The sequence below is a fragment of the Xiphophorus couchianus genome, chromosome 11 (genome assembly GCF_001444195.1).
Source record: "Xiphophorus couchianus chromosome 11, X_couchianus-1.0, whole genome shotgun sequence".
Classification (NCBI taxonomy): Eukaryota; Metazoa; Chordata; class Actinopteri; order Cyprinodontiformes; family Poeciliidae; genus Xiphophorus; species Xiphophorus couchianus.
Window position 1 is genome coordinate 18,335,046 of NC_040238.1, and position 15,180 is coordinate 18,350,225.

A 15,180-nucleotide genomic window follows, 5' to 3' on the forward strand; every position below is an offset into this window, starting at 1 on the left:
CAGCTCATTTCAGAAGATGTTGCTAAGAAGGTCGTGGAGGAAAGTGGACCATGAGCAATCAGTGGTTGACTGCTTGTGCCGACTTCAGTTCCCTCTGAAGTTAAAAACGTGGTTTTGAGAATAACATCAACCCCAACTTAAGTGTGTCGCAGTTCAAAAAGCCCATGGGAACTGCTTCCTGTTCTGGTCAGTGGCGAAGCAAAAGCTGCTACTTTCAAACACTGCAGCAATATTGTCCATGGAGGAGGTTATGTTTGTATTACAAAACATCAGCAACATTTTTCTTCAACTATCCTGGGGTTGTTATTATTATTATTATTATTATTATTAAGGCAGCCATTTTGGATTTTGACTTCATTGTTGGTGAGAAAGTTTAAGTTTACTTTACTTTCACTTTACTTTGTTTTCCAATTTAGAGTTTTTCCAATTTCAACCTTAAAAATGCCAACTTGTAAATAAAACTAGAGTGGATATTTAAAACATACTCAACTAATCCGGCTGTGTCACTGGAAAGGAATGTTTTCATGAGGCACCATCAACTGAATGAAGTCATCAGTTGAACTTGAATTTCTTCTCTTGTAAAAAGTCATAAAAGATGACGGTAAAAATGTGCACTAGGAGGGCAAATGGGGTTAAAGGTTTCAGAACATGGTGTTGTGTTGTTGTATCATTGCAAACTGTTCCCTATGGAAATAAAACAATTTAAAATTGAATAGCCTGATAGCCTCAGCTTATCCCCAACACTACAAATTGGTACCACAGTGTGCACAATCCAATGGAAAAACATTTTTCATTCAATCTGAAATCCTGCAAGGTTTTTTTTTTCAAGCTTTAGATTTCCTAAGAACAGCCAAATATTTTAAAGGCATATCTCACTTTTATCTGCTTTGTAAATATTCTCTATTGAACTTCACGCGACAGAATCTCAGAGCTGAACGTTGGAAGTAAAATGTATTTCCTCATAAGCTGCAGGTAAACATTACAGAGTTCAATGACTGAAATAATCTTAGACTAATCTAATTTACAGCGCTCTGACTTTTTGTGTATTCATATCTATTTTATGTGGACAAAAAACAAAGCAAAATCATAGAAATCTGTTGAAATTTACCTCGCATATGAGCAACGTAAGAAGTTCCATTCTTCTGACTCATCTTCAGTCAGAATTAACCAGAGTTTGATGTTTTGTCATATTCTTTCTTTCCTGAATGTGCAAAACAAAGGAAATCAAGGCTGTCAGCTGCACTGATAACTGAACTAAAAGAAAATTCAAGTTAATACAGTTTAAATCAATAAACTCTACTCTGACACAGCAAAATAAACACAGCAAACCCTTCTTTTCTGTGAAAGGGGGGAGAGCTGCTGGTCTTGATTCGCCAAAATTAAACATCGGCTCGGCCTTGTTAGCCAACTTGAATTGCAAATGTCTTATTTACATTTTGTCATTTAGACTTAAAATTAGCATTTCCTCCTATTTATTCTGCCGTCTCGTTCCGATTTTCTTCAAAAAAGGGATTTCATTCAGCTCCCAAAGGGAAACAGTCATTAATTAAATAAGAGAAAATAAGCTGTGCTGCAAGTCTGATGCAATGAATCAGTAATGTCATGGCTGTCATTAAAATACACTGTGTTTAGAGACTGCTGCGAGAGAATGTTCACTTTTTCCTGAAAGATGTGATGAACATGTGAACCTCTAAATGAACAGCAATGCACAACGATAAGATTATAAAATAAAATTGTGTTGGGATGTCTTTGAATTCATCAAAAATCTACAAAATCTGACTAAAGCATTAATCTGGTCCTTTCATGCTGCATAAACTTATATTACCAGTGTCTTTAAAGCCAGCAAGCCTTTCAGTGCTGTTTACTCTGTTCCCGTGAATTGCTCAATTTGGAAGTTATTGCCAAGTAATACCTTCTATCAGAGATATTCTTAAGTAATGTTTTATCATTGCAGTTTACTCAAACTGCATGCCTCTGCTTGCACTAGGACGTTAGGCGTTTTGAAGTCAAGTTACCTGGAAAAACTTAACGATGCACCGGAAACTGTAATCTATCTCAAAATAAAAGCTCAGCATTTAATAACAAATAAAGGTATTAAAACTAAATTTGTTTTCGTTTTTTCCATCTCTACGAGGCAACTATTAAAGCAGTTTGTTTCAAAAATAAAAAGACAACACAGCTTCCTAAATGATACAACCATCAATATAATGCATCAGTGCAAGGCATTCCCATAATTGATTTCTACACCGACCTCTTATATTAGATATACACTTTCAGATTTGTAAATTTATGAATCTACATCAGTTGTTCTCAAAGTTCAGGCTTCATGCTGGAACATAAAGGCTTTGACATGATTTCTTTGAATCAAATCAAATTTTAAAATGGGGGGGAAAAGGCCTTCCATAATTCTTGCAAAACCTTAAAACAGAGTACAGGGATGTGTGTGGTTGTGCATTGTTACTTTACTTAATTTTAAAGCATAATAAACTTTAGTAATATAACATTATCTTTCTAAGTCATAAGCTCAAATAATTTATACATATTTTATCAGTTGAGCTGTATTTATTTCCTGCCAAGATACAGTGTATCCTTTCTCATGTTCTTTTGGGCATGCATTTGTCATTTCACATTTATTACATTTTATACCATGATAATAAACTGGATTTTCATTGTCCAAAGGATATTGATAAAGTTGTGTCTTTTTTTAATTATCATTTTTATTCCAGTAAGTTATGTTTCACGTAATAGAGGCCGTCAGTTACTTTGCATTCTACCTTGAAATGACCAAAAATGCAAATTTGCACTTGCGAAGAAGTGATTGTGTTTCCAGCGACTTCATTAGTGTAGGCGTGTACCTTATGGCCAAAATGCAGTGTTTATCATAAAGTAACTAATAAGTAATTAATTCATTAATTGATTAATAAATATGTATTTAGCTCAAAGTAACACGCCTGAAACAGAGCGATCAGCCAACATGCTGCTGTAGGACAGAAATGTTCAAATGCAGCGACCACCAAGGGAAGAATAAACTCAAACACAGTCCTCCATTCTGCCTTCTGCAATCATCCTTAAGTTTCTGTTTGCAATATTATTTCTAGAATACGTCCGGTTAGAGCTTAGATTACCCTGTTAAAACGTCAAATGTTAAAAATGCTCAATTCAGTGGGTATAGAATGAATAGTTCCGTCAGTCCCTGGGCCGTTTAACATTTCCCCTGTAGTTCCCCCGGTGTTGTGTTTTATTTTGAAGTAGCCGGACGGAAACGGAGCGTCACGTCGCGAGCTTGTGACTCTTGCTGTTATGGAAACCAGGGTGGGAGGGGCTAACTGATGCCAGTCGACTGGAGGTTTGATGCGGAGATGTCGTCCTCGGTGACCAGCTTAAAGCTCCCCGTCCTGCGAGCTACTTCAACATAAAACTTTTTGAATCTCGCTGCGGTGTAGCCTTTTTTGCCTTTTGATGAAACCAGACGTTTTCCATCGCGTCTTGTTTCATTTTCTCCTTAAAACTAGGCCAGGCTAAACCTGTCGCGCTGTATATCCCCCCCCCCACTTCTCTCCTTTAGATTTTCCCCCTCTCTCTGCTGAAGACAACAATTCTGGTGTTTAAGGGAACATTAAGAAGAAAAACACTCACTTTTCTGGACTTTTTTCTTCCTTTCTTCTCCAGAAGATGCGGAATAACCTGTAAGGCGATTGAAACTAATCTCTGCAACTATCAGACCCTGCGTTGATGTCCCCTGGTTGCGGCGTCTGGCTGCCCGGTCATTGGGCTGAGGGGCAGATTTTTGTGGTCAAGTCGTGTGGAGCACAAAGAGCTTTTTAATGCCGAGCAGTCAAGTTTTTCACCGTGTGTTGACAGAGGGACTGAGGTAGGAGTAGAGTTACAACGCTGGGGTTTGCTTTAAGACCTACACTGCAACACAAAGTTAGTCAACTTTTCAGTTACTAATAAAGTAACTACGTCCAGAAAGGTTTTTTACCAGCTTCCTTTGGTCCAGGGTTTATAAAAATCATCACCGTCTGATGATTTTTTTCAATCAGGAGGCCGATTTAAATGCAGACTGGTTTGCGATCACAGCCGATCTGCCAGTGCCGCTGGGATTTTAACCCACGTCCATTCATTTTTGACCACCCGGCTTCAACACTATGGAGGTGATATTAAGGAACATGCTGCTGCTGCTGCTGCTGCTGGGATGCATCTTATTCCTGGACTTGGCTCGTCTGGCTGATGCAGAAGAAGGTGAGTCTGTTTTTTTTTGTTTGTTTTTTTTATCTGCAGATTATGCGTGATAAAATGATTATGCTGTGTAGAAAATCTTCAGTAAAAAAAATACCGCAATCTCGTAGTATCACCACCAGCACCTAAAAGCGATGTGAGCCATGTAATCAGCCGCTTAAGGCCCTCCCGACCAGCAGAGGGCGACGAGGAGCGCTGTGTGTATTTAGATTTTTAGCAAAAAAGTTCGAACACTAAAAAAACTCTAAAATAAAACCAAGTGTGTGCTTCTTTCCACTCTTCTTCTTAAAGTTAAACCGAATCAACAAAGTCTGAGCTGTGTTCATGTTTCTTGCCTATTTCATAAATTTTTTCCTGCCCCCCCCCTAATATACACAGTAAATAAGATTTCTTTGGCAATAAAGCAAATAAGTTAATCAAATTTGGTTGCATCAGTCATGCCAAAACTTCAAAAGTTAACAAAAAAAGATAGAAAACATGACATTCAGTGTATCTTTACACTGAATATTGCTTTAAAAATAAAAAAGCAATCACGATAAAAAAAGAAAGCTCCTTTTGAGGGCTGCTAGCATAAACACATATCCAATAATTGGCTCAAAAGAGGCTCCATTCTCTCTCATAGTAACATAACTTAGCATGTTAGCAAGTGTTTTTATTTTGGTTTATATTCTAAATTATGAGATCAAACCATTTATTTTCATCCACTATAGCAACAGGTTGGGAAGGGGAAACTGTGCTCTGTGCTGCAAACTCTCACACTTTTCCAACAGGGTCTTAGTAGAAAAGAAAGTGGTAGACAGGAAATCTTTGCGGTTTTGAAACAGTAAATTAAAGAAGAAAAAGAAAAACCTAAGTATACCTTGTTACATATTACTGGCCCGTTTAAAAGGCTGCCATTTTTATACCGAAAGGTCCAGTAAAGAAAGAGCTGAGGCTACCATAGGATTTACGAGCATGTAGTGGTTACAACGCAAAAGTCATTTACCAAAATCTCAATGTAAAAGGACACAGGTGTGTCATAAATATCTGGCTATAAACTTCACAAGGTGGATTATATGTTTCATACCAGTTAGCACTGAAGCCAGAAATGCTTGGTTTTTGTACCCCTTTTAAATGTAACACAAAGGGCCTTTCTGAGTCCACTTAAACTGGATCCAATTCCACTTCCTGTGGGAATATTAGCCAGTCATACCCTAAAATCAATATTAAAACATTCAGGGGCAAATATTGGCCTGGTGAGATGTTTATTGGGCCAGTGCAGAGTGCTGCGGCAAGCAGTAAAACATCCAACCCTCTGTATCAAATGTGCAGTTTGCCTTGTAATTTATATTCATTTCTTGAAAGCTGCCTTGACATTAACAGAGAAATTGTCTCGGATCAGTTTCGTGAAGCATTTCTAATTACACTGGGGAAAATGCAATTTTTGGTTGACTACGCAGGTGTAGTCACGTTAGTGGCAGTTGTCAGATAATTTGCCTAACATGAGAGTGGATAGATGAGTACAAGTGACAAACAGCAAGACTAGTGGGATCATGCTTGTGTGTAATGCTATCGTATGATCCCAAGAGTAAACAGCTTGGAATAGTCTCAGGAATCAATTTTTATCTCCTGTTTGGCTTTGCTTCGTTTTGTTAATAGCTTAGTTTCTCTACATCTGTGCATTGGAGTGAGTAGAAACCTGCCTGGAGTCTGTTAAGAATGCAGCAGGATCACCTGTCTGCAAAAACCTTTGATATGAAATGATCTTTTGGAAATAATAGTCCTGTGTTTACTGCAGATCAGATAACCACTGCTGGGTTTTTTTTTTTGTTTTTTTTGTAGCTGCAGTGTTTTTTTTGGTTTGTTTTTTCTATTTTCTATAGAAAACCTACTGCTGTGTGAGCTGATTATGGTCCTTCAGATGGGAATGCCAGTTTATAAATTTTTTTTGTTTTGTGTGTAGATTTTCATCCCCATATGCCAATGCTTAGGCTGTAGAAGAAGTAACATGATCAGCCTTAGTAGCTACCTATAGCATACATTTCTGTGGTGATTTCCCTCCTCAAGGAAGCTTTTTCATTTGCCGAAAAAAAGAAACATTTTCCATGAAAACAATGTTCCCTTTAACAATGAATGTACAAAAAGTTACTGTAAACAGGAACACAGTGAACATGCATGACTTCACATCTTGCGTGGCAGGAACACAAATCTGTCAGCTGCGTCTGGTTAGGAGGATTCGGACCTTTCCTCTTCCACAGACTCGCATTTTGTTTTTTTCTGCTGCTGTGCGCTGTATAAACAGGCAGCACATGAGGCATTACCACTGGCTTCATTAAGTGCGTCTTTTAGGATGTGTGCATACACACCCACGAGAGAAGCGAGTTAAATTACGGTGGCTGAATTCTTGCGGGGAAGACTTGTTGACTTTGTAGTCCTAGAGAGAAGCTTGGGATTTTCCCAGACACTTAATTTTGGTCAGTTTTCTTAAATCTGGAATACAGGTTGTTAGAGGGGCTTCTTCTAAAGCTGGAGCTGGAGGCTCTGCAACTTAAGATTAGAGTTGTAGCTTTGAGGTTTTGTTCATTCGGCGTGAGACAAAAATGCTTAACCTGAGGCATTTGTGTGGATTCTTTGTCAGATATTAGAGATGCACTGATGAGAAATTTACAGCCAGTAGGCTTAAATAAATTTTAGCCTATTCATATTTCTACAAAAGTAACAAAAAAGCACTATTTGTACTTGTTGCATAAATTTAAAATTGAGTGGTTTAAACAGTAAAATGTTTATAGTTAAATTAAACTGCCAAAAGTAAAAAAAAAAAAAGATATCAAAAACCAAAACATACATTATTTTTGTCAAAGAAGATGGTCTTCTACTCGTTTTTTTGAAGTTTGTTTGCTACCAACTAGAAGCAGAAAGATATTTTTAAGTAATGTCTGATTTGTTTTACTGCTCGTTACATGTGTTTGTTTGGTTTTTTGTTCTGTTGTTGTGCTCCCACCAGCTGAAAGCACCTCATCTGATTCCGAGCCAATTTCTCGCTGCATCTCTAAAGAATACGAGCCGCTAGAAAATCACAAATTGTCACAGCTAATCTATTTCCCCCATTCTTTCAACGATCATAAGCTGGTTGTTCCTAACAGGTGCAGCCTTAAGTGGAAAACAGGGATTTAGGCGGCAGCCAAGGAGTCGGAGCACCTAGTCGACTGACTCCAGAACATCTGCGTTTTGCCAAGTGTGAACAAGATGTCTGGTTTTCGTTTCTTGGTCTGCGTCCCACTCCTCAGTCGGTGCACTCAGGATCATTCTCCCCCCACTTGTTCTCCACCTATTAGGGAATTCTGTAATGAACTGATGGGAGGGCAGATGAAGCTCTCAGCTGCCAAATCTCTCCTCCTTTTCCAACTAAAGGATAAATGAGTCACTTACACACACCGCTTGCTTGTTCATTGCTTGGATCTCTCACGCTTCTGTCTCTATGAAGATTAAAACACAGACCTCTTGATCAGATAATTACTTTGGCTGGAAATTAATAAGGCGCTTTGGGTGGAAAATTGTATCGGGTCCACACATTTCACCATTGCGCGCACACACCCTTGAAAACCACACTTTTCTCTGCTTCACTGTGCATATAAAAAATGTATAATGCACAGAATACTATAACCAACGCATTGAAGTAAAACTGCATATTCTTTTTAACCACTATTAATAATTTGTACCATCAGTGTAGACTTACTACGATTTTAAATCATGTTTGACTTTATGAATGTTAACTCTAAAGATCAAACTTAACCTAAAGTCCTCATCTTGTGAGTTTCTGTGCCTCGTTCATGCAGTTTTCCATAATGCAGCCAGTGGCACAAGCACTGCAGTCTTTCCCAACTGTTCAGATTCTTTTGCGACGCCGGCACTGTCATCAAAAGTAGTCTGTGCTATCAAATTCACGTGGCTCCAAGTCGTTTTTGGGAGCCCATGTCAAATTGGTCATTTGCTTAGCTGTATGAGGTGTAACAGGTTCGTAGAAAGCCGTGCCTCTTCGCAGTTTGTGCATTTATTCAGAGCAGATTTTATCTAAACAACCAGAAAATCAGGGGGAAAAAAACAAAATGCAAATTATTGTTTTCTATTCTCTACCTCAGTGCTGCAGTTCTCCTGTGGGGTGCCATTAAACTATAATTAAGTAATTAAAGAGCTCTTTCATCTGCAAACAAATGAAAACAATTTGGACAGAGTCGTGGAATAATGGCATTGTGGCTTTGTTTTTGTAATAGTTTATTTTTTTTCTTTTCTTTCTTACGGAAAAGTTATACTGATAAGGAACACAAGACTTTTTCTTTTCTTTTCCGAACACTTTTGAAACTATATTTGCTGGACACGTGGATACAAGCCTGCAGCTTGGCTTTGCATTCAAAATTAAAAAAACAAATTCAGCGCTTAGGGAAAACTTCCAGTTGTGAAAACATGTATCATCATGGCATAGAAAATATGGGAGGGAAGGTCAAATGCTAAATTATTGTTAATTTCACAATAAATATAAATTCAGCAGGTGTTTTACCTGTAGTTTTGCTTAGGTCACTGTATCAGAATCACATAGTAAATAAATGTTTTCAATAACATTAAAAATGTAGTAATTAGGTACGTACTAGATTTTTTTAAAACAGTAAGTACACGTACTTACACGTTCTTACACTTAAATGCTTGCCAGCACCGAGTACCAATACAAAATCTAAAAAATGTCTATATGGTCCTTATAATCAATTATTAAATAATTTTTTTTATTTTGTATTATTTAGCATTTATCTATTTTATTATTAAGTGTTTAACACTCGATTTTAGATATTCTGCTGTCAGTGTAGAATAATCTGTTCTAGTTTGAAGCGGCTACATATTTCATGTTTTAAAGCAAAAGCAGATTAAAAATATTTTTTAGAATCGCCCTTTAGCCATTCCCTAAATTGGAAACTGCAGTCAGAAGCCAACTTCGGCTTTGTTCAAGGTTGTCTGTAACGTGGTGGCAGCTAATGTCATCAATGCTGGATAATGTCTGGTCCAGAGCAGTGTGTTGGCTGAGAGCCTCTGTGATTTTCACTGCCTCTAGTTGTCTTCAGAGTTTGATCCAAAGTTGGTTGTTGCTTGTTTCCTGCTCCAGTGAGAAAACCGCTTGAACTCAACGTCATGTTGGTTTTTTAGACGTTCTATCCAATTATATCGGAAGTGATTGGTTTAGTTTTTCTCTTGACAACTTTGCTGAACATAATTTGCAGTTATCCTGGAAATACCTCCATACTGCGGACATGGCTCCTCCTCTACTAGCCGTCATGCTGCCGCTAAGTGGTTTGTTCATCTCAGTTGCCGTACGTTGTTGTGTTCTTCGTTTTATTTGGCTCCTATTCAGTTTATGGTGGGTTAGAGTGTTTATGTACAACATAATACTGTTTGCTAGAGGGGAAACAACACTAACATCATTCTGGTATCGGGTTCTGTGGTATCGGAGAACTTTTCTGAATACTAGTACACACATCGTACTGTTACCAGCATCCCTAATAATAGCCAGCAGAAGAGGAAAAAAATAGTTACTTTTCTGTTTTATAAATAAAAGCAAATAAATCATTTTAGTTGTACTTTCTTTGCGGTAACCGTTCTTTATCTGGGTCAATGTCCACCTGTAAGTCTGCCATTTTAGTGTTTGTATTTCTGAATGCAAATCCTTTCTTTACACATCGATACCTTGGATTATGCCCTGCAGCTGCTAAACCCATCAGTCTTCAGGTCATCTTTTTATTTTCTATGCAAGGAGAGAGTTGCAGCTGCCAGCAAAATTTGTTTAGCTAAGACCCGTCACGATGCAGTGATGAGAGACATCCACAGCATTTTTTAAGATGCTGCTGATGGATGGATGGATGGAGAGGTGAAATGTCATCCTGTTACATTTGCTCTTTGCACAGCTGTAGCGCTCTGCTCCACATTACTCTTACTTAGACCAAAGCAGCCACATGCACAAAAGAAGTGGCATTAACACGTTTTGTTTGGCTCCTGAAAAGGCGCATGTGCAGACTCATTGTGAACAATGAGCTCACAGAGCTCTCAGCTGGTGGACTAAAGGAAAACCAAGACAGGTTTTATACATACATTTTCCAAACTGTGTTTCGATATGTTAACACATTGTTAATGGACAGCTTTTATTGACCCATACGGCTTATTGTTCAAAAAGAATGTTGTGCTTTTTGCCTACATTTTTGCTAGAAATGCATCAAACAGGCCCTGACTGGCCAACACAGATTTCTGGATTCTTGTTTTTGTTCCAATTAAAACTTTAATTCATACAAACCAATAAATAGATGCTGAATAGCATCTATTTATTGGTAGTTTTAATTCAACAATTACATTAAAAACCCATTAAAAGAAGCAGTTTCACAGGTTCTTTGACAATTGTCGCAGTTTTAAAATCAAACAGAAAAGGAAGGGATTTCAATGTTATCCTCATTTATGCACGGAAGCATATGTCTTTATCAGAATCCTTTTCTAAGATCAGACAAGATGTACATGGAAGAAGTTTACAGCTTTATTTGCTATTATTTTAATATCAATTCCATAGGAAATTCAAAAGTGAGAAATTCTATAAACTGTACATGTACTGCTAAAATTTCAAAACATTAAGTACTAAATCTAATAACTGCAAAACGTTTTTTGGTTTTTTTTACCTCAACCCAAAAGCAGCTGCCCTGTCTGGAAAAGCAAAGATAAATCCACAGGCAACTGGAATCTAGATCTGCATTCGCCATCTTGTTCCTATCAGTGAACAGGCCAGGCAGAAGTACTGCCAGGTCTTTGGCGTAAATTAAGAATATAGTTATATAATACACAATACAGTCATATTTGACAAGTTAGAATATGCTTTCCGATGAGCCCCGTTTATCTGACTAAACGTACTAACAAACTTAACTAAGCTTATTTTTACTGTGAAGCCAACGTTTCTGCTTTAAAATGTTTTTTGTTGGTCTGGTGTATTATGCTAACCTTGAATGTCATGTTTTTATTATCTTTAAGTAAAAAAGTATCAGAATTAACAGAAATTAATGTTTGAAAACATAAGTCTTTGTGGCTTTAATATATTTAATGTGTTTCACCATATGGAATGAGTTACTGAAATAAATGAAGTTTTGAGTTCTATTTAGATTTATTAAATATCACTGGCGTATGGCGCGACGTCGCCTCTGCTTCTAAAAAGAAATGACCATTAATGAGCTCTTATGGCGGGAACATTGGAAGAGATATTGTGTGAAAAACAAAAGTGGTGGGTTCTTTTCACGTCCTAACTTTTAAAGAGGAATCAGTATTTCCCAAAATCTTTTTGGATCAAGTCAAGCAGAGATTCATCACAAAACTCTAATTAGACCATCTCTTGTTGCAACGTGTCTTCATGCTCACAGTGGCTTCTTGACAGATATTGTTTTTGAATTTCACTGAACCAACATGCCATAGCATGATTTTTATTCAGCATCTGCTTGCTCATAAATTCATCCTGAGAAAGTATCTGGTTTCTCTTGGCGCTCCAGAAACCATTCCAAATGTGCCTGGTGTAAGCAGGGAAATGTGCAGCTTAATGCCAGCTCCAGTAATATGCCGTAGCGCCACAAGGACCCGATGCACTGGAGGAGCGTTCCAGATGGAAACCATGCAGGGCGAGCGTGAACGTGACAGTTTTAGGTGAGGTTTACCATCTAAATCCGGATTCGCAGATGTTGTTTCTCAACATCACTCTTCCGTTTATCTTTTCACCTCCCGACACCGTCGTCACGCGGCCAACACGAAGACGCTATGCTGCTGATCGGTGCAAACTAAACCTCACTTAGCGCCACAGATGCAGAAAAGAGAGCTTTTATCTAAAGGACCTTACTTTAGCCTCAATCCTGTCTTTCACAGACGTGTACCCTTTTCATTTGCTACTCTTTCCACGTCCTTGGTCTCCTTGATGTTTGACTGGTGCTATTCTGTTTTCTCTTGCTGACTGTCTCCCCTACCATGGAAATGTGGATCGTTTCCCAGAAATCCTTTTAAATGGAACCGATTTTTATAAGAAAGGGATTTGCATTTAAAGCACCCTCCCCCCCCCCTCTCTCTCCCACTTCTGAAAGCCTGTAGCCCTATCATCCTCAGCACCTCAATCCGATGATTAGCTTCCTCAAGAGTTAAACAGGCATCCGAGTGCCACAAGTACTCTCAGCCCGTGTCTCTCTCTCCTTCTCTCTCCCCCTCTGAGAGGGGATGCATGTGGCAGCTGGGAGTTGCAGGTGGATGATAGCTCGACTCGGTGAGAGGATACACCCCGAGCCCATACATTCATGTCAGGCACTCACTTTGGAGAGCCAGTCTGTCTTCCACCCACACGCTCCTCTCTGAGAGCGGGACACAATGGGGACAGGCTGCAGTGGTGAGGGAATGAGGCCACAGCCTATCAGCCATAAGCACCAAGGAGAATGGCACTTTTAGAGGGATTGGGGAGGGAGTGAGGGGGTCCTCTTTGAAGTGAGTCAAGGAGAAACTGGGAGACTGGCACGAGTGAATGAAATAGGCAGAGGGTGCGAAGGTTGCACGCATGTGCACATCAGCACGCCGAATAACAAGCCAAACGTGCATGCCGTCGATTTGCAGTCTTTAGAAGGGCGCGCTGTGAGCCAGATAGATGAGCCACAATGTAATAAAGGGGCTAAAAAGGCCTTTAATTAGGAGACAACAACAGAGAGGAATGCATTTATCTCAGGTCCATCTTCCTCATTTATCTTCCACACACATCGCTGCTGTTATCAGAGGCACGCCGAACATTGTGTTGGGGGGTGGACGGGACACCCTTTGTGAGTTTTTTCTTTTTTTTTTTCCCTTTTAGCGATCTATTGTTGTGGTATGCCTGATGATTTCTATTTGTTGCTACATTCAAAAAGTAAAATGAAAGCCACACGAATGACGAGGCTGGTGTGCGAGGCTTTATGCAAAATAAAATAAAAAAATCTCTCAGCTGGAAGTGTTCGCCATCAGCAGGCTTGATTTGGGGTCTGGGAATATTTTTTCCTCCACGCGTCATCAGCTGACCTACATCTCGCTTTTGATATGGCCGTTTTTATGTTAAAACTGCAATTCATTCGGTTTCAACATCAGTCTGGAGGATCCGTGCATATTTGCATCTCCTCTCACCTTGAGGATGTCTCCCAGGGCCTGCGTTCATACGTCGGTCTGAACCACTCGGGCTCGGCTATAAACGGCATGACAGAGACATTCCCGAGCGCCGGCTGCCTTCCTGCAGCTTGCACGCAGCAAAGAGCTCCAAAATGGAGCGGGCCACTTCAATTAAAGCAGCATTAAACACCTTTTTGGCAGCTTGCTGTATATTCCTCTCCTTTTTGCCTTCCATCAAGCCTTTTAGATCACCAAGAGATTGCTGTCTAAAGTCAACCACTTCCTTTTCATTCTAAGATTGGACAAAAGTGAGATGCAGACATTCAAGCCATTTGTGAACTACTAAATCCAACCACCCGCTGAAAAGCAAATACGTCTGGGCTCTGAAGGCAAAATTATGCTCTTTGTTCTCTTGCAGGCGGCTTCATATCCGACAATGAGTTTATCTATATTCTAGATATATCGGTCACCGCCACACAGACACGCAATTGCAGGCTTGTAGAAGCAATGCATGGACCGATGAGGAGAATTAGCTCTCAGCTTGTATGTTGTCTGTTGAATATAAAGCAGTGTGCTGCCACAGAGTAAAGCAGGGGAAATTCTTGCACAGAGTCGGTCCTCTCGTGTCTTTACTTAGATGTGTCAATCCTTAGATGGTTTATTTAGCTGGAGTCTGCGTCGACTTCAAGCCGTCCACCTCCCACTGCAGATTAGTCACTGAAAGCTTTGGGTGTGTGTTTTCATTTGCCTTTGTACCCCAGAGTAAATTGCAGATTGGAAGTGCATAAGCATGACACTGTATGTTCGGGAGTCAATGTGAGATTGTATGGTGCATCGGTCCTGCGGTGCCTTTTTTTGGAGGGGAGGGATTTTATTTTATAAACCAGCACAACATCGTACGTAAATATAAGGTGGAAGGAAAAAGTTGCACCACTTTCAAAATTTTTTACAAATAAAAATGAGAAAACTGGGTCATGCATTTGTTTTCTTCGCCTTTTACACAGACTCCTTTTAATAGCATCCAGCTAAATCAATTACCTTCAGAATGCGATTTATTGCTGCTGAACGAAAACTGTAGGAGGTAACGTTTGCATTCTGCCAGAAGCCGTATAGAGGCCACAGCAAACATGTGGCATACATCACTCTGAACTAATCACTATCATGCTGAAAAATGGTGGTGGCAGTATCATGCTGTGCAGATGTTTTTCTTAGGGTCAGGAAAACTGGCCAGAGTTGATGGGAATTTGGGTAGAGTAAATGCAGCCCAATCCTAGGAGGAAACCTGTTAGAGACTGCAAAGCCAAAACTGTAACTGATGGTCTATCGCATTAAGTTTTAATAAAATTATTGAAGTCTGTGCTTTTATTGTGACGAAATGTGAAAAAACGCATATTGTGCAAGGCACTGCATGCATTTTCTAACAAGACAATTTTTAAATGGAGCACACCACGTCTCGGTTTTTATTCTGTCAACATTTTCCTTTGTAAATTCTAATTGAGCCATAGCTTAACTGGCCAGGTGTCTGCTCTAATTATTAAAAGACATAGGGAAGACAAGGTTGGAAGAGTTTCCTGCTGGGTAGGAAGATCATCCCAGATTTTAGCACTGTGTGACTCCAAAGTGTTTGCTCAGCAGGGAGTCCGGTTTTATGACTAACCGGTTTTATGACTTACCCAGACCTCAACCTTCCTGATGGAAGAAGACAAGTGGATAAATATCCTCTTCAGACTGAGAAAGTGTCTGAAAACAGGCGCATAACCTGCATTTTCTTTTATTGCCTCTGCCTTCAAG

General features: G+C 39.3%; 1 protein-coding gene across 1 annotated transcript in view; it reads left to right on the forward strand.

Moving 5' to 3' along the window:
* The first annotated feature begins 3,327 nt into the window (after positions 1-3,327).
* Positions 3,328-15,180, forward strand: part of ephb4a (eph receptor B4a) — a 50,342-nt gene continuing 38,489 nt past the window's right edge. Inside the window, exon 1 of the mRNA XM_028031516.1 lies at positions 3,328-4,242. Within this exon, the coding sequence (XP_027887317.1) occupies positions 4,149-4,242 (94 nt within the window). The 5' untranslated portion in view covers positions 3,328-4,148. The remainder of the gene's footprint in view (positions 4,243-15,180) is intronic.